This window comes from Polyodon spathula, chromosome 1, assembly GCF_017654505.1.
Source record: "Polyodon spathula isolate WHYD16114869_AA chromosome 1, ASM1765450v1, whole genome shotgun sequence".
Lineage (NCBI taxonomy): Eukaryota > Metazoa > Chordata > Actinopteri > Acipenseriformes > Polyodontidae > Polyodon > Polyodon spathula.
The window spans coordinates 38,521,178-38,542,322 of NC_054534.1; the positions used below are offsets into that span (position 1 = coordinate 38,521,178).

General features: G+C 36.2%; 1 protein-coding gene across 2 annotated transcripts in view; it reads left to right on the forward strand.

Moving 5' to 3' along the window:
- The window catches only part of LOC121318428 (WD repeat-containing protein 70), a 128,446-nt gene that overhangs the window by 87,452 nt on the left and 19,849 nt on the right, over nt 1–21,145 (forward strand). For both annotated transcript variants that reach the window (XM_041255107.1, XM_041255097.1), the window contains exons 12-13: nt 549–633; nt 9,043–9,181. In XM_041255107.1, the coding sequence (XP_041111041.1) occupies nt 549–633; nt 9,043–9,181 (224 nt within the window). The remainder of the gene's footprint in view (nt 1–548; nt 634–9,042; nt 9,182–21,145) is intronic.

Here is a 21,145-nt window from a genome sequence, read left to right on the forward strand (position 1 = left end):
GTTCTCAATTTTTCTTCCCTTGTCTTCCAGGATAGTTATTACACTTGCATTTCTTATGTCATTTCAACTCTGCTTTGCCTTTGGGGTTGTGTTTACTGGCTTACTGGCTGCAAAGTGTGACAGTTATTAGGGGAAGTGGTTGACTGGTTACTAACAGGACAGAAGGCTCATGAAATTGACGAGCTGAGTGCAAGGCCTGAAGACATATTTATTTAACCTAGTTTAGTAACAAATACCACTTTTTTAAAATTATTATCAAAACGACTCCTTTTGAGAGTGCATGGGTGTGGAAAATGTCATTATTTTGTTATCTACAATCACTTTAATAAAGACATTTGAGAAAGCTTTATAAAGATGTTTTGTCAAATTTATCAGAATTTATGTTTGTTTGCCTTTTTAACAGAATACATGATTGACTTACCTAGTTGTGAATATGAGAGGTGTATTTTGCATGATAAAACTTATCATACAATTTTTTTTTGAAGAATTTTTAAAATCTTTTTTTGTGCTTTGGTAATAATAATATTTGGTCTTTTTATGATTTGTAGGAGATGACACACTTAAAACATGGGATATGAGGAACTTTAAGAAGCCTCTCAATGTGGCGACTGGTTTATCCTCCTTCTTCCCAATGTAAGTAACAACAGTCATTAGTCTCTTTCAGAGTTAGCTAACCACTAGAACAATTTATGCATATTGTAGGAACCTAAACATCAGATAATGAATGTATTTCAAACCCTACCAATGTGATCCTCTTGGAGTTTTGGTAATCCACTGAAGGAGTGAACTGTGTTTCTCACCAGCAGACTACAGGATTGTCTTTTTAATGACACATACTAGGCCATGTCTTAATGTTCTAGACCCTTGGTTTAATTGTGAAGGACTAAGGGAATTCAATAAAAAATCATAGTACATGGGTGAATTCTCTATTCTAAGACTGCATTCAATTGGGACAGAAGTTTTTGATGCAGTGAAAGGTGTGTGAGACTATTTTGAATGCATTATTTCTTCTCCATTGTACTGTGCCTGTTGCGATAATTCCAGTGCCAGTGGTTTGTTTTTAAATTACAGTATGCTGCCTAACAGGGAACATGTGTGTTATTGGAAAATATTTTTTACACATACCTACATATGTACATGAAGATTACAAGGTTATATTTTTTCAGTAGTGTTCTTTTTATTTTTGTGTGTGTGTGTGTGTGTGTGTGTGTGTGTGTGTATATATATATATATATATATATATATATATATATATATATATATATATATATATATATATATATATATATATATATTAGCTCAAAGAGCCAGCTGCCCAACGTTTCGATATGTTGTACATATCTTTCTCAAGGGAGCCTGTGTTTGAATCAAAACATTGGAGGTATTTATAGGTGTTTGACGGCATGACAACTACTTGTTATTGTTTATGTTCAAATCCATGATTTATTCTTACATGATGTAATAGTGTTCTATATGTGACATCACTTTTACTTATATCTTTAAATCTATATTAATTCTAATTAACATTATTTTATATAAACTTATATTTATATTATCATGCAATGCTGGCTCTGAGGATCAGCCTTGATATGGTCTCCCCAGTGCATCAGCATGCACAACTTTTGAATTAATTTTGTTTATTTAATTATTTTTAACTTTTATATATTTATTGGAATTCATTAGTTCATGCTTTTCTGTTGAGTCCCACTGGCATAATTGTGTTCAGTCTATTTATCCATGTACTTTCTTTTATTCTTCTATATGTCGCATTGTCTAATTTTAGCTGTTCTAATACTACTTTACATCATTTATGTCATGTCCTTGACTGGTGAAGTGCTGTACTATTGGTTCATTCATTTTTTTATTTCTAATTAATGAAAGATGGCTCTGAATTCTTTTATATAAAGTTGTTCCAGTCTCTCCAACATATTTTATTTCATCACACTTTTCACAGGCTATTCCATAAACAACATTGCTGTTTTTACAGTAGGTATTAGTTTTTAGTGGATATGTGGTGTTCTTATGTTTAATTATATTTCTACTTTTGTCCATGTATTTACAAACTGTACATGTACTAGTGCAAGTATTTGTAGAACATAGTCTGTCAATTATTCTTTTATGTTTACTGTGAACTAGAATATCACCAAAATTAGCTTCTCTTTTGAATGCTACAACTGGGGCCTTAAACACTTTTTTCAATTTTTCTGAATTATATAGAATACGCAAGTGTTTCCAATCTATCTTAGAAATATTGGGCAAAAGTTTAGAGTACATCATTACTAATGGGACTCTCTTGACCTTTTTATCTCTTTTTATAATCTAGAAGATCATCTCTTTAGTTTATTCACTTTTCTTAACTCTGTCTCTATAATTCTTTCTTTGTATCCTCTTTTTTTAAGATTTGTTTTTAATACATCTCTTTGTTTTACATAGTCACTTTCTTTAGAGCATATTCTTCGTATTCTTATTCCTAGCCCCTTTGGGATTGCCCTTTTAGTGTGTATTGGATGTGCAGAGGACATGTGTAAATACTGGTGCATGTCAGTAGGTTTATAGAAGAGGTCAGTCTCAATTGAACCTTCTTCAAGTTTTACTACGGTATCTAAAAATTCTATTTATTTTCTTGTCCATCGAAGGTCCGCCTTAATATTACTGTGTGTTTCGTTTGCCATTTTATGAAACTGGAAAAGAGATTCTTCTCTATGTGTCCAAACCCCAAAAATATCATCTACAAACCAAATGTTCTCTTTCTGATTTTCTAAGTAATTGTTCTTCCCATTTCCCCATGTATGTACTGGCAAAGTGCATTCTTAATTTAGATCCTATTGCGGTACCATCGTTTTGTTTGTAATTTTGATCAACAAATGTAAAATAACTATTTTCTAAAACTACATTGATCGTGTTCAGCACCTCTGCTGTGGGTATTGATTTATCTAGTCTATTATCTAGTGGTTTTTGACAAGCTTCTAAAGTTTCTTTACGAGGGACACTTGGATACAAGGATTTTACATCCATGTAAAATAAAATTGTATTCTCTGGAAGGTTGTGCTTTAGTGATTCAAGTCTTGATTTCCATTACACGAGAGTAGATGTTAAAACTTCATGCTGATTTGAACTCTGCTGTCGCCAAGATAAGCACCAACTAAGACGTAGCTTTACAGTAAACTAATGTGATCCATATGTGTCTCCATCCATTTGCATTTCCTTCCATATAATGATGTAGATATCCTTCTGTCTGTTGTTATTGGCTGAAGTGTAATGCTGGCTCCAGGGATCAGCTTATTTGCCTCCCTGGCGCATCAGCACACTCAACGGCTGCGGTGCTGGCTCCGGGGATCAACCACAGTGCGGCCTCCCCAGCGCATCAGCATGACAACCGTCTGGATTGAGCTAAGTAGGGTACATCTCTGGGGTCTTCAGGTGGGTACCTTCCATCCTCAGTGTTTTGTCGACTAGCCCACGACACCTCAAGAGGGCTCGACGGTGATTCTGGCGTCCCAGCATCACCCCCCTCCGTCCCCCACTCAACTCAGCCCAGCTTACTGACCTGTACATCAGCGTTTCTTTCTATTGTGCTTGAGATCCCCAGCCAGAATCTTTCCGTCTCAACCGCAGCCAGTTGCTGCTCCTCTCTGCTGCTTCAGATAAGTGCGATGCAACTCTTGGCCACTGAATCCGACATCTCTGAGAAACCGGGTTGTAGAGTGTGCCACAAATCCTCGACAACCCACTTCCACTGGGTAAACCTGGACTCTCCATCCTCTCTGTTTCGCTTCAGTGGCTAGTTGAGCATACCGCAGTTTCTTCCTCTCATACGCCTCATCCACAGCATCCTCCCAAAGCACTGTTAACTCTACCAGGTGAACAAGGCGTGCTGATCCAGACCACAAGACAATATCTGGTCGAAGGTTAGTGGTGGCAATCTCAGGTGGAAAAATAAGCCGTTGACCAACATCTGCCAGCATTTTCCAGTCTCTAGCAGCTTCCAGATGTCCTGGGCGAGGATTGGTTTTAACACCTTTTCTTGGTGGTTGCTCTCCTGGGCGGAGGAATGTTGTCTTTTGTGTGTAATGTTTTGATGGAACAGGTGGCAACTTATTGGTCAGGTTACGCTTGTCTTCCATTGCATTGTCATGTCATCCATGTATGCTCGAATTGGTGGTCGCATTCCAGAAGCCAAGCACTCTCCTCCTACTACCCATTTTGATGCCCTAATGATTACTTCCATTGCCATGGTAAAAGCCAGTGGAGAAATGGTGCATCCTGCCATTATTCCAACCTCTAGGCATTGCCATGTAGTGCTGAATTCTGAAGTTGAAAAACTAAATTGCAAATCTCCAAAGTAGGCTTTCACTAAATTTGTTATTGTCATGGGTACACTGAAAAAATCAAATGCTGCCCAAAGAAGTTCATGTGGCACTGCACCATTTGCATTTGCCAAATCCAGGAATGTCACATGGAGCTCCTTCCTCTCCTTTTTAGCTGATTGAATTTGTTGCCAGATCACATTGATGTGTTCTAAGCATCCTGGGGAACCTGGAATGCCCGCTTTTTGTATTGAAGTGTCAATGAAGCAGTTCTTTAATAGGTAAGTTGACAATCTCTGAGCAATAATGCTGAAGAAAATCTTGCCTTCTATGTTTAATAGGGAAATAGGACGAAACTGACTGATGCTTATAGAATATTTTTCTTTAGGTATAAAGACTCCACCTGCTCTGCGCCATGCTCTTGGTACAACCTATTTTTCCCATGCCACTTTCATCAATTTCCACAGAATTCGTAGAACTCCTGAAGCACTCTTGTACACTCTGTACGGAACTCCATTAGGCCCTGGTGATGATGAAGCCCTTGCTTTTTTCACAGCTTGCTCTACTTCTTTCCACTTAGGTGCACAGTCCTCCATTTGGTATTCTGGTGGATTGATAGGTGGGATGTCTGAAGGAATTGACATAGGCTCCTGCCTTTTTGAATCTGTATGTGTTTCCTCCAAATTTCTCACTCAAAATTCTTTATAAAAGTTAGCTCTCGCACACTCCTTTTTGTAGCGTTTCCGTAGGCGCTCAACTCTGCGCAATGTTGCAAGCTTATCTTTTATGACCCTTTGTAAGAGATTGAGTCCCTCCTTCTGACTTTGTTCTGCTCTTCTCCATTGCTTCCTCAGCTGTCTCCTTTCTATAACTAAGCATTCAATCTCCTGCTGCCGTCTAGACTTTCCAGGAATAGTTGTACTTTTTCCTTCCTTTTTTCAGTTCCACACCTCTCACTTCCATATGCGTAGATGATGTCCCCAAATTTATCTAGCTTCTTTTCAACTGTTCCACTTAACCTTTCCAATGCAAAGCAGAGATCGGTATTTACTGTGTCCTATGCAGTTTTTTCACAAGCTCTTGGCCATTTAACTCCAGGCTTGTGCCCGTTGAGGTTCTTTTCTCTCTTATGCTGGTTTGTCTGACCGGGTTCACAAGGATCATTAGGTTCATCACTAACTGTGTCCATTCAAGTCCTCCTCACGTCTATGATAGGGGTGCTGATATCCTGCGAACTGGTTTGCTTCCCGTCGCTGGATTTCATTCGACTGATTTGACTGACTTCGTAAGAAGTACTGATCAATGCAAGGCCCTTGTCCCTTCTCCCTCAAGCATTTCATTCTCCCTTGATGAATCTTCAAACCCCTGACCATTGTAGCCTTGCTCCAGCCGCAGACACAAACCTGGAGTTCCATGTTTTTGCTAACTGCAGATCTTGAACTAGTCTTTTGTGAAGTACTCTCCATACTCATTTCCGTTTCCGTTCCTAAGTCGTTAACTGTGTTGTCCAACGTTGAGTCATCTTCCGCCCCAGCTCTCGCAGACTCTAGGGGTATTTTTCTCTTTAATTTCTTAGAAGCCTTGGGCGGGTGTCTCTAGCATCCTGTAAACACAGAGCTGGATACTGCCGACAAGGGTAGCTAACCCTTGCCAACCCCAATGGAGTATCTTTCCTCCTGTCAGCTGTCTCTCCAGGCTGTCACAAGGTCTTTCCCTTGTTGCCAGCTGCACTATTCAGTATCCAGATCTTCATGATTTCCATTACACGAGAGTAGATGTTAAAACTTCATGCTGATTTGAACTCAGCTTTCGCCAAGATAAGCACCAACTAAGACGTAGCTTTACAGTAATTTATAATTTATTTATATTTTAGGGGTTTTACTATTGACATAAATCAGACCTTTTTCCTAGTGATATGAATTTGTATTGAAAGACAATTACAAGTAATCAAGTATTAACATAGTGCTATTTACTGCAAATCTTTCATAATGGCGTGTCCTTGAATCCAATTGCTAAATAATCAAGAAGAACCAAAAGTGGCCAGGCCCCAGGCATAATGGAAACATGCACCACAGGCTTTTATTGTTTGTTATAGAAACTTTACAAACATGCATTCTTATAAATTGCTCTCCTCTACGTACTGTACATTAATTAATTAAATATTGCTCTCACTGCTACTTAGCAAAGGGTTTTTTTCTTGTCTGTTTTTATACACAGAATCAAACGTGTAAAAGTAACATTATATTTAACTTCTACAAAATAACACGTGACAAATATGTAATGCTGTAATTCCATCTGGGGAGTCATAACTTGAGCTTTACTCTCATTTTTATTTAAGAAATCGCCTTCAGTAATTGAGATCAGACTGAATAATAAAAAAAAAAAAAAGAATTGAATGCCACTGAAATGGAACAGTGAACAGTTTATACCATGTGGTATAGATTGCTGGTGCGCCATTCTAATTGCCTAAGCACACCTCACTATGTTGCAACCTAAATTGGGTGGAATAACATCCTTACCGGCACTAGTTTCGAATGCATCTTTGCTTACATTCAAATCCAGTGTCGTGCTGCTGAAATTTACAATGGAGCTGTGCTTTGGTAGTTCAAACAATACTGCCACCAATACGTGTTTTATAACAACTTTAAAATATCTTAAATAATTGTCTGTTGTCGTTTTGATTTCCTTGAAGTTTAGTCAAAAAATACCAGCTACCGATCTGCCTGCGTCAGACTTATCTGAACAGTCTGTAGCTCCTTCACTAACACCGGTAATGGTAAGAACCTCAGAGAAGCTGCAAACTGACAGATTGAACTCAAGGTTCTATCTAAAAAGACGGTTGTGAAGACACCATGAACAGGGTTTGAAATTAATCTGTGTCGAAACCTAATCTGTTGACAATGAAAGTAAAGATCTGCCAGGTAAAATAATCCCTGAATTAATTGATTTCATGTAAAAAATGTCACACATTTTATTGCTCTATTTAAAATGTATAAACAGAATACTGAATGACCTGTTCATGGGATGCAGTTTTTATTCGCCTTTGGGGGATGTCCTTACATAAATCACTCGCCCCTGTCCTCCTGTGGCAAATAAAACCATGCACCACAAATGATCATTTAGTATCCTCTATATATACAAAAATGTGCACAAAATACTGAGCACACAATACATACTGCCTCGTGTATTTGGGTCACTTCTGTTTTTTATGTGACAGATACCATTTGAGTGTTAGTATTTTGACTAACCTACCGTGAAAAAGGACATTCTGATGGCCATTTTGATTTTTAGAAATACTAAAAGAAACTCTTTTAGTATACTAAAAGAGGGCTCTTTCACACTGGGTACATTTCCCCAGAAACTCTGTAACCGAGTATGGTTCGGTACTTTTGGCATTCAGTGTGAAAGCTCCAAACATTCCCAGGTACGGTTTTAAAATGAACTGTACTGAGACCACCTGAGAAAGGTACTCTTGGTACGGTTGTCTCCAGTAGGCCACTTTTTCACGTGAGCCACGATATTTCCCCTCATTGCTTATTAAAAACTGGAAATGAATGGTGTAAATATTACTTTCAGCTAATTATATGCATACACCACCCACTTGATAAACTCCAGGTGTGGGGTCCAATTTAAATCTGCTATATATCGAGGGCCGCGATATAGCGAGAGACCCATAGCAAAACAAATAGGCTAACCAATACTGTATGACCACTCCCTCATTTTATCAGGGACGTCAGTATAAATCGTCTACGCAACCAGCTTTTTCTAATTTTTTGTATAAAAAGCAGCACGCTGTTTTAATTTGTACAGCGGAGGGTAATTGCTTCTGATCAACTTCAGTCTCCAATTAATTTCATGAGTCTTCCTCTCCCTTCTCAAATGCACAAACCTGCTGCTTTGAAATAATCCATACCCAACATAGGAGGCTTGTTGCTATGGAGCTGATGTCACTGCTTTGTGGCTTTTACTAATGCGTTGCTGCCACACGTGAGCACCTCGTTGGCTAAAATAAAAACCTCTTCAGCAAGTAGATATTTAATTTGCTTTGTGTTACTTTGTGCAATATGGGTGTATATGATAACAGTACAATATTAATGCTTTGTTGTAAATTGTTTTGTATATTGTTGTTTGTGTGCAGTACGAAATAAAAGTAACATTAATTCTGCACACATATATATGTGTGTGTGTGTGTGTATGTATATATATATATATATATATATATATATATATATATATATATATATATATATATATATATATATATAATATATATATCAATCCTAAAATTCTGTGTCAAGCAAAACTTTTGGCTATAGCTATACTCAGTACATTTCCAAGTGTGCTCCGTACACATCCAGTGTGAAAGAAATTGTCATAGTATGCTCCCCCTGGAAAGAAGTGAGTGTACTTGGTAAGTGTACTTTGCTCTGACATTTACAAGCTTACCCAGTGTGACAAACATTTCGACTTCTGGTCTAAACGTTTGTCATTGCAATCAAGTTTCTTCAGTAAATTCAGGACTATTGAGTGTTAAACATTTATGGATAATTTTGGTCATTTCTTTTTTTTGACATGCGTTTTATGTTTATCAGGATAAATAGCATGATAACTGAACAAAAAGTAATTGAAAAACACTTTCCTTAAATCACCATGAAACGGACATTTTAGGACTACTAACTATTCCCTCTTTTTTTTTTTTTTATATTTGTACATATTTTATTGTATACTTCAACAGGACAGACTGCTGTTTCAGTCCAGATGACAAGCTTCTTATGACAGGGACGTCTGTCAAGAAAGGGGCGGGAAATGGAACGCTTGTTTTCTTTGACCGCCTGACTTTCCAGAAGGTTTATGAAATAGAAGTTGCAAGCTCGGTAAGTTATTGTGCTTTCATATGTTCATTATAATTCCTAGTCCATTTATTCCACTATTGTTTAAAACTATATATGCTGTTTGCTGAAAAGGTTTAAATGATTACATTAAACACCAAAATATGATCCCCCGAGTACAAACATCTGTGCATTTGTTTTTTTCTGCCTGTGAAATGGATTTTCTTTCCATAACAGTATTGCATTATATAACGCAAGTCAAAGATAGACTGTGCCAACAAACTTACAGTAATTGGCAGCATCATTAAGTGTGTCACAGTGGACTTCTTCATATATCTAGTGAACTGCTTACATGCTTGCATGAAAACCTTGAGTGTGTGAGAGCGTGCTTCTTTTAGTGCTGGTACGGCAGATTAGCGCGTTGCTAGGATACACACTTTAGGTCTCAACATTCGGGTTGGACATGCCAAATCAGAAGTAAGCTTATTGTACTCACATTTTCTTGATTTAAAAACTGAAGGCAAATCCATTTTTTTTAATCTGTTAAATCTACAGATTTTTACCTTTTGTTTCAAAGCATGTTGTGTTTGGATTATATGGCAATAGTATATAAAAAGAAGCTGAATTTAGTACGATAGTTGCATTATCAGGATTTGTGAGATTAATTCAGAAGTTTTGCTTTTGAAAATAAAATGTTAACAGTAATGAACAACCATAGTTCAGATAGAAATTACTTTTGTTACAATATTTTTTATCTGGTGCGGACACACGCATATTCTTTTCAGTTGTTAAAAAGTCCTCTTTCTTTTTTATAATCGAAAGTGTTCTAATTTGAATGCAAGTTGTACCTTTTTTGTTTAACTTAATAAAAATGATTATGTTTTTAGTTATTTGATATCTTCTGTTAAAAAAAAAAAACAACTAATGTTTGTTCTTTTAGTTTGAAAAATAAAAAGTCAATGCATCGATTATCATTCATAAATGCCAATACGATAATCAAATACGAAATGAGGGTGTCGATTGCACCACTACAGAATATTGATTAAACTTGCGAAGACATTCTTTACTTAGTTGTTAATGTCAAAATCTGGGGGTATATGGAGGTCCCCCATCTGCCAGTCACTATATTTTTATTTTATTTATCTAACTTGGTGGGGACATTCTTTCACACTTCAATTAGAGAGTATCAGAAAGAAATGTACAGTTTTACATATGCATAGTGTATGGAAGCCATAGTAATTAACTTTTTCTCTGGTAAGTGTAGCTCTAATTTTGTATTAGTAAGTGATTTATGTTAGGCTTGGTTGTTAGCATTATTAACCACAGCAGTCTGTAGCACCCTGTTTTGTAAATGGGCTGCCCTAACAAGTCTGACTGACTCACTCTGTCCATCCCCTGAACTTCTGTCCTGTAAGTTTTGAATTAATGTTTCCTCAAGAAAGGAGGTTTCAGGAATGTATGTGAGTTGTAAAAGCTTGTTCGTAGGCATGATGCCAGTTCCTCTGTGTGTGTGTTTTATTTTTTTCTTCTTAATGATTACTTATGGACAAGTTGCTGATCTCGAGTTATGGTGTCATCTTTTGTTTTATCTTTGTTTATTTGTTAATTCGCCTTATTGTGAACGGTAACATTTATTATAAACTTTTTAGAAGTTAAAATAAAAAACCAACAACCACCAGATATTAACATACTCAATCTGTTGATAGAAGCATTGGATTTTTAAATTATAAATGTAGTAGTTGCTTCTAATAAGTTCCAGTATGGACGGGATTTATGTCGTTTTAAATGAAATGTACTTGATATTTTGACATTCAGACTCTTTAAACACTACGGCACGAATATTCGCTTCTCATTGGTCAGTTTCCCTAGTTACGGCATGTGCAGCGCCAGAATCTGATCAGTGGAGCCTTTTTAAATTATAAATGTAGTAGTTGCTTCTAAAAAAAAAAGTGAAAATAAACCAATTCTAAACGTATTTACAAAAATAGTCAAACAAAATCCTGTACAGCTGTACCATGCGTTTCTTTTATTTAAGCACCCAAACAACAAAAAAAAACAATAGCTACCCTTAAAAGGGATGTGTCTGGCAAATTATGTTTTTAAACCTTTGTTCCCCATCATCAGAACTAATTGAACTTTAGTAAGTTGATGTAATCAGTAAAACGTGTGGATTATATCCAGACATTCCTAAATATATTTACAAAATATAGCGATACAAGATACAGCTGTACTGGTGATCTATTAATTTTTTAACACAATTTGTTAGTGCATCTTTTGGCAAACTTAGCCAGTTAATAACAATAATTAATAACAACTGTCTTTCGTTGCGTGTGACGTCAATAGCACAGCTCTGCTCTGCAGTGGAAAAACAACCCAGGCTCCCCTTAACCACACCGTGAGGGCTCAGTATGGACCCAGCATGACTCAGTTGTACCGTGGGGGAAAAAAGGCATCAGAGCGCTGACAAATGTAGGCCTGCTTAATATTTTTGGATAATTGATGTTAAATTGCAAAGAGTGTGTATCTGCAGATGCTCATGTGGTTTGATTGTATGGACACACATTAGCCATTAGGTCTGACATTTCTAGAGATTTTAAGTTATGTTTTGTAAAGTAGTGCTGTGCAAAAAAAAGAAAAACTGATGTAGCAGACAAGACACATTCAGATCCATAACCTGCATACTCCCTAAAAACTGAAAATGACAAGAAAGAATGCGATTCTTTCAGAGGCATCGTCATCTTCTGTTTTTCTGTTAACAATAACAAAACTGTTATCGCTTGGATCATTTCATTTCATATTTTTAAGTAATTTCTGTAACACATTCCTGAATGGTTCAGGACTGAAAGTATGGTAGAAAACATCTGGCGTCAATTCAGCCAAGGACGACACTGAGAATCTGAAGAAAACTAGGATTGAACTTGGTTAGCTTTAATCTTAAAGCACCAACTTGCTTCTATTAAAGGGAGAATATGGAAACTGTGTAACTGCTGAAACAAATCTGTTTTCTGTTGCAGTTACAAAGCCTTGTACTTAAATTAATGTGAACTAATCGCACCTTTAGGAATCGTTAATGATGCTGACAACGTTGCATTTGTTTAATACATTTCACGCTACACTTCCTTCTGTTTTGCATGTGGTTTGCAACGATTGAGACAGACGCAACACTTCAGTACATCTACTTCTAGATCTCATATGTCCTACACAGTATTGATCATGTTAGAATGTTCCTTTTAGATACTCTGCTGTTTTTTTCAAGTAGATTGAAAGTTAAGAGTATGCATTTTGCCTAAACATTGCATTTTTTTTTTTTTGTTACTCCTGCGTCAAACATGTGACTGTGTGTTTAATCTTTATATGAACCTTGTAGAATAAAGAATTGCAAATGGTTTATGCTCTTCTAGTTCTTTACCCCCAGGGCTGCTACACTTTAGGAGGGGGCTAACCAGCAGTGCTTTATTCTTAAAGTGCTTATGGGAATGAGCAACCATCGTCTGAATGTGTCAGTCTGTGTTGTTGATGAGATGTTTAACAGAGGATTAAGCTCAGGCTTGTTTATCGTGTACTTCACTAAATCGACAAGACCCTGTTTTATCAGGAGGCAAAATAACCAAACAAAATCTACTTTATTGCAGGGCTGGACAGCTAAAATACATGTATGGGTTGATCAAGTTATCACATTTCATCCATAGGAAGCTCATTTTAAATGGTGTCTCTTTAAAAAAATCTGCTCCAATAAAAAAAAAAAAGATGCTGCCACAAGTAGTAAACATTATCTATCAATCATTTTGTAAACGTTTGGTGGTGGTGTATTTCAGTTTACAGTTAGGTACATTAGAGTAGTTGGAAATAATCAGTGTCCAGTTGATAATCATTTTTGAATAAGATATGAGCGATTCAGTCGTCATTCGGATCATTGATGCAGATTTTTTTTTTAAATGTAATATATAAACATAATTTGCTTTAGCAATTTTCATGCATGCTTGTTAAGGGGAGCTGTCTGAACAAAACGAAAAGCTAATGTATTTAAACTCAATTACATATTTAACTTTGTTAACCTCATAATACTTTGAGAAAGATCTAATTTATCAATGCAAGTTTTGCTGACAATTCCTAATCTCTACAGTTTTAGCAATATTAAAAATAAAATAATAAATATAAAATAATTATAAAAAAAACATAGCGAGCACACATTTAACAAGTGTGCATCACATTGTGCTGATGGTACAAAAAAAAATCTGATAGCTTCTTAATGTGTGATACTGTTCAGATTTAATCTTTCAGTCATTTTTACAAGTTTAAGAATGTTGTAGATGTAGTCATAACAGATATGCTTCTGACACAGATTAATTGCATATAATTCACTGAAGCTGTCTATAGAATTTACATTTATTCACTTTAAAGTAAACACACAGGACTCTAAAATTATAGCTTAAGAAGATGTATGTCAGCAAACTTTTATATGTGAAATCTGGCACACTTTAAATACAATTTGCAAGTTGTGTTTTATCTTAAGTCGACATCAGAAATGTCTCTTCCACCTCAAGGATGGCAGGACTCTCAATGTTTTGAAATAAACCAGTTCGGTATTTCAAACTGTTCATTTTATTATTCATATTTCTTTAGTTAGAGCTTGACAGTGAGCCTTTATTAACATAACGGATACTGTGTACTCTCCTTTAACACTCCTCTCCAAGTAGATTTTGTATGTCTGTTCTGATGGGAACTTCACATATTCACCACAAGTACTAATTTATTATTTGTAGTCCAATTATGGGGCCACTAAATGCAAAGTATTGTGTAAAGTTTCTTCATTTCCTAATACTAAATTCACTTCTAATAGCTTTATAGGGATCAGGATTTTAACTTGGCACACAGAGCCACCCGGTGTCCACATTTTGTAAAAGGAGTCCAATTTGTATTTTCTGCACACCCCTAATTACTAGGGGTGGGCATTTCGAATAGTAAGATATTCGAATAAACCAATAATAAAAGTTTCCTCTAATTACTCAACAGTTTCAGGTCCTTAGAACATATTAACAGCAACCACACATAGGGGCACATAGATAAATACAACAGTAACAGCAAAGAAACATCTAATGTATTTAAAGTAAAATATGATATAAACTAGAAGTAAGAAATAAGGATACAGAGCAGAGGGGTTTTAACTGTAAAACACAGAACTTTATAAAAAGGACCGTTCAACTGAGCAAAAGAGTGGATTGGCTAGTAGCAAAGTGCTGGGTAAAACTAAAGAAAGAAATTCAGAAGTACCCATTTTCTTACTCTGGATTCTGTATCAACAGGTATTGTGTGTAAAAGCTGCAGAATTAGAAAACGTAATGAGCATTGTTATCAAATGTGCGAGAAAAGAAGTAGTGTCCTGACAGAAGTCATAAAATGGTACATTTCAAAGTGGTACTTTGCTCAGTCATATATGGTGCACCCTCTGTTGTAATCCCAGTTAGTTTCTTCCAAGGTAATTCTGCACTTTCCATGGCTTCTTGAAGTTAAAGTCCTTTCCTTTCATTGAGACTCCATAGCTTCTTTTAATTTCCAGTAAACTCAAAATATGTTGCTTTGTGCAGCGTATCATAGTGATGTTGCATGGTATAATCTTTCATAGCTGCACTGCCAAGTCAGACGTGTTGCCTTGTCGTCAATGATTCAGTGAAAAAGTAATTATCTGGCCAATGATTTTCGAATCCTCTGTGTTCTGCCTCCACCTTTTGCTTTCGTGACATCTCCAATTACTTTTTTGCTACTGATTTTAAATTTTACACAATTAATTTTTTATTTTTATATATCAGACAAAGGAATACATTTTAAAATGAAAAGGTAAGCAGTGCAGTTTCAAGTTTGCACATTTTTTCATTTGTTTTAGAAATGAACGAATATTCGAAACTTGATCAAAGTATTCGAGTAGTAATTTTATTTAGAATACTCGATTACTTGAATATTGTGACTCTCCCCTACTAATTACCAGTTGTGCATTGAGCTATGGACTGTTTACATTGCACCTTCTGTTTGTTTTGGTCTGCCTTTTGTTAACTTTATTGCATCAAAGATCTCCCACTTATCACTTGTGTGCACATGGGTGGACAGCAAAACTAAGGTAAGTTTGCCCAGTAACCTAAGGAGAGTTGTGTATTAGTGGTAAATGATTTCCTCCTCTTGAGTGATTATTAACGTAATGATGCTGGTGGTGACAGACGAGACTAGGGCTGCAGCATACTGGCAGCCTTTGGCTGTAATCTGCTTGGTAGGAGCCTCTCTGCTAAACCTTTTCTAGGGCCGATGAACCCACTGGAAATGAGAGGCAGACCCTGGTATGTACGTCAACCAATAATGTTATCCTTTAAAAACATACCAATCTTGTTTTATGTGTTAGTTTCCAAAAAACAGCTTTTTTGTGTGGAGCAAAATGTACACCAACTGCTTCAAACTAAGAACATTTGAATGAAAGGGCGCAGTTCTGTGCTTGCTAAGATTTTTTTGATTTTTACAATAAAATGTAAAAATCAGAGTAAAAAATTTAGAGTTGTGTAATATGTTGACTCAGTATTGTTTCAGGTTAGTACAACTAATGCTGTTGCAAAAGTTTTGGATGATGATAGGATTGATCTCAAATGGGTCATGTTTGCAGAACTTTGTTTTATTGATTCACAAATACTTTTGACATATTTGACAATGTTTCAAGAGCCATTGGTTAAAATGGAAAGTCTTGTAATGCTATAAAATTAGGAATGTGGGTTTCACAAGGATCTATCGTGGGACCATAGTTGTTTACTACACCTGTCACTAAGATAGATAATAATATTACCACTTCAAGTATGTGTTGATATGCAGATGATATCGTATACACTGGTGGCCTTCAATAAGAAAAATCAATAGTGATCTTCCTTATAAAAGTTTCCCACAGTTAAAACCTAGCAAAGTGTAAGAAAAGCATTGTAAAGCATAGGTATTGTGAAGCCCACAGAAGTGTGGTAAAGCATATTTAAAAAATATAAATAAATAAATAAAAACCTGTAAACAATGGTAAGTGCATTGTATAACCATGAGAAAAGCATGAACATAATATCCCCATACAAAGAGTGGATATGATATGGATGGCCACTGAATTAAAGTTTCGACATCATATTGAACAACTGCTGCATCTTTAGAAAGGGAGTCAGCATTGACTTCAGTGTGTCTTATGCTTATCCATAGTCACTTAGTAAAACACATCCATGCATGGTCTTATTTGTTAAAGTAGTATCTTCATTCATATATTAATTCACCCATTTTTATTTCTGCTCTTTTCAATTAAACTTCTTTTTAAAGAGTTTGTGGTACACCAGGCTTCTGTCAATACTGCTGGCAGCCTTAAGACTTACAATTGAGAGAGAGAGAGAGACAGACAGACAGACACAAGTAGTAATCATGCTGTCAGTGCCCTACACGACTGCTGTTGCATTGGCCTGTAATTATGGAGCTCAACCGCAGCTGTCAGGACGTCCTTGCACAGTCACTATCTTTTCTGCTAACAGGTCCCTTATCGGCGACAGAGTACAGCAAATCAGAACAGCCCTATTCACACAGACCCCTGCATACCGTCATGGCCACTGAGGCAGAAAGCATAGTTGGCCACTTCTAAACTTTCTAAAGTTTTTTTTTTTTTTTTTTTGGGGGGGGGGGGGGGGGGGGGGTTCACCTTTTTGGGCAAAATATTTCTCATTGCAACAGATCTTGAGGTCATGTTTTGGAGGACATGCCATTCAGGAGGTGCTTTGTGACTGACAGGATTACTGATGTCTTTTGAAGGGATGCTTTGTTGCTTAATTTAAAGATGCTGAACAGAACTAATGTGTTTTGTTGAACAAACGAAATTACTGTTTAGCTGGCTATATTATTGGTAATTTCTTTGTTAATTTCCTTTTTAACATTTTATTAATGTACTAAATAAACATTTAAAAAAAAAAAAACAGATAGCAGAAGTACTGTGTGTGTTCACTACTGGGAAAACATTTTGAGAATGTCTAAATATTTGATGGATATCTTTTGTCAGTATATTTACATTATATTTTCTAAGTAACTTACCTTTTCAGGACTGGTACTGTTTTTTTTTTTGATACCGGGAGCAAATTTATTTTGATTTATTCCTTTGGAATGCAACTTAAAGTACTTAAAAATGCAAGTTAAAATCTTATTTAACATTCTTATTTAGAGTGCATTGAGATCAGTGCTGAAGTGGTACTGACAACATGTAATGTAAGCAGTGTGATATTGAGTGTCCTTGATTCAGTCATGTGTTTCACAAGTGCAGTGTTTGCAACATTTAGCTTTTTACCTTGCTGTTGTCAGCTTTGGTGCTGTTGGTGGCTTCAGTCCCTAAGAGTAGCTTCTATTTAAAGAACAATGTTGGCACTCATTTCAAATGGTATGATTGAGGAATAGGATTGTTTCTAAATGTTTTAGGTTGTCCATTCTGTGCTGGAAAATATTCAGCACTAAAACTGTCAACCAAAGGTAACACAGTTAATTCAGTGTATGATCAGAATTTGTAAACAATTTAAAAAGTCTTTCGAGAAGTTGCATCATAAAAACAGAAGGAGCCCGAGGCAACTCAGATGGCTGCCAACAATGTCATCACTTTTTAGATTTTGTCAGTTGAAATAAATCAAAATAACACTTAAATAAATCATAATATTTACATAATTGATTACATTTCTACAGAGACGATTACTTTTACATATAAAAAATAATTGTTTCAGTTTGGAAAGATAAAGAACCTCCTCCTGTGACATTATGGGGAAATTATAGTAGGAATCGGATATTTTAAATATAAAACAATTACATATTGCCAGAATAGACAAGGTACAATGCACAGGGCCACTTTTAAAAAAAAAATTCTCCAAATGTACTGGAAATATTCAGGATGAGGATACTGGTATTGTTAAAACTGCAAAACTGCTTCAGAAAGGATCCCCTGCTGTATGAATGTTCTTTTGTGATCATACTTTCTTAAGCAATGGTATGGTTATATTTTGTAGAGCAGTAAATGCTGGTGGTGCTGCAAGGATCTGCAACAGTTTGGGTGTGATCAGACCTTGTTAGTGATCCTTTTGTTGGGTGACCTTTTCAATTGTATTCACAAAGCTTTGATAGTTAGCATGCCTGCCAGCAAGGTATGACAGAGGCGGGTGAAACAAAATGTGCACTAGCTGTGTCAAAACAGAGACTGCTTTGGTCTGTTAAAATGTTCAGTGGCGTTGTTTGAGAATTGCCTTAGCAAAGACTTCAGAGATTATACAGAGTGGTTCTCATCTAAAAGACTGACTTTCCAGCTATTCCTGTTTGAGTAAAGGTCAGTATAGTGTAGCACATTTATTTGTCAGCCTGATGGTTCTCAGATGGCCCTGACACCAGTAGTTTCACTGAATGTTGGAGCTCCTGATGAGGCTTCTACCAAGATAAATGGATTTTATTTCTCAGCTAGACACACTGGCAATCTAACCCATCCAGCTGTAACCAATGGACAAGACCATTGAGCATGGAGTGGTAAACCTCAAACCTCTATTTAAACCAGGAGATTGGGTTGTTGTCTTTATAAAGTGCTGCATTACAAAGACAGATGGTAAGTTTCACAAACTCTTTGATGGCCCATTCTTTGTAGAATGTACTGGGCTTTGGAGGCTCAGGGACTAGCTATCCATCTGTTATGACTCAAGGTCAAGACCAGGAGCAGGAATCCTGAGAAGATCACCAACCACTCCAAGAACCCTAAAGCAAACCGAAAGTGTTCATGGCCATTAAGAACCAAGGTTATCCCAGCTTGTATTTTCTAAAGCCGAACTTACCTGACTTATTTAGTAGTGTTGAAGCATTTTACTCATTAAAACCCTTAGAAATACCCCTTCATCTGGATACATTAATTACTTCCTAAATGTCATATTGAACAGCAGGCTCTTAAGTAGATCAGATTCATGCAGATCCTTGCTCTGTGTTGGTATAGTACTGAAACAGCTCATGGAAACTACACAGATGTCATCATATGTCTGTTTTGTTACCTCACAGCATTTATACATTTATTACTTAAGCATCCTTATAACAAATCACCTTTGTGGCAGTAGTATTAGAAAGTCAACTGTACCTGAATTTTAATCTTTCTTTTTTTTTCTTTACTGTTATGCAATGCTTGCAGGCCAAAGCAAAAAATAAGTAAATAAAAAAGTTTTTCTGTTGAGTATTAGCTAATAAAACACAGATTGTGCACAAACAAATACATTTTTTCCATATGACGGTTAAGTTGGACCTAACAAGTTATGGAGATATATTTTTCTTTTTATAACTAATGCTGTGTACAATGTCCACCACATTTTGAAAATCGTTCTAACCAGTGAGGAAGTAAGTGCCACAGTATTATTAAGTTTGCTATGCATGTTTGGCAAGTTCAGTACTGTAGCCAAAGTCTGTGAGTCGTACCATTTCAGGGTTTGTTTTTCTTGGCTGTTGTCCAGCCAAGTGCTATTAGATACATCTACTAACAGTACAAAGTAGAGGAATACAGTACATCAGGAACTTCTGGTAAAGGTCAAACAAGCATTTGCCATGAACAAATAGCAAAAGACCAAACAACTTTATAAAAAAAACAAAAAATGAAAATGAATTAACTTATTATTTGATAACTCTGTTACAAACATAATTGCACTACTGCTTGCAAAGACATTTATGTGATTTGCTGCTTTTCTTTGGCATTCTTGGTATCTCTGAGACTGAGACTTCCAAGAAAGGGAGAGATGGGGTAGAAAGAAAAGAAAGTACTGTATAGTTCAATACACACATTTAAAGGGATAACTTGCATCAGTTGGATGCAAATCTGGAGATTCATGGTTGATTTCATAAAACTTTACCATATTGTATTATGAGGTAGTTGCTGTTGGCTGTGTTGTCTAATAAGTATTGATTGCAGTAAATTCAGTTGTCATCACAAGCTCTCACACACCAATACATTAAAAATCAAATTTCTGTGGCACCGAGTTGAGGTTTCTTTACATCCAAACAAACGGTCTAGAATGGCACAGCATGACAGTTCTTGCGTCCTGAGATGGATGCATTTATTATGTTATAGAGATAAACGTGAAATTGAGGTTACTTGAGTGATGCACCCTTTGTATTTTGTTACAACACACATTTCATCCATAAAAACCTTCACTACATTGAAAGTTCAATTTTTTGAGAAAATATATGAATGGCAATGATCCGTAATAGACACCTTGTGGATTTGTTTATGTCTGGCTGCGTAATTTAGGGCACATAAGTAATAGGTGGATTGGTTGCTGGAGGGATGGACCAAGGTTGAATGCAAGGTTTCAAACACCTGTAGAACTTATTTTGTCAGCAGACGATTTTGACCAATAATCATGGAGTCCTTGACAAGTTCGGTTTGTAATTGGAATGGGAATTTGCATTTAGAAAGAAACTTTATTCCACACCATCTCTAAGCTTTATAGAAACTGTACAGCTGAATACAGAGCAACCACCGAGGTGCAGCCTGGGGTGGAACAACCACCATTTTGCACATGCACACCTGCGGTGGACAGAGACCAGCACAACCTCATAGTTGCACTAGGTCAGAATCATGCAGTGCAAATTGGAACAAGACTTATTCCTTGGCAATGGACATAATGGGTTAGTTAAACAACTTGCAACAGCACATTTTTTCAGCAATGTGTTTCTATTAGTCAGCAAATTTGTTTCAGTATATGCATTTCCCAGTGAGACAATATTGTTGTTTTGAAATGAAATTTGTAACAGGAATGAAAACAATTATGGCTGCATTATCAGACGCACGGTCATTAAATGAGTTTACAGACTTTACAGGCTAGTGAAGACCTCCCATAAAATAACTGGTTACTAATAATATTGCAGCATTTAAAAAAAAAAAAAAAGAGAATGTCAAAATCAAAAAAAATACATGGTCATGGTCTTTAGCAGAAGTTATTATGGGTATATGACAAAGTGGCTGAG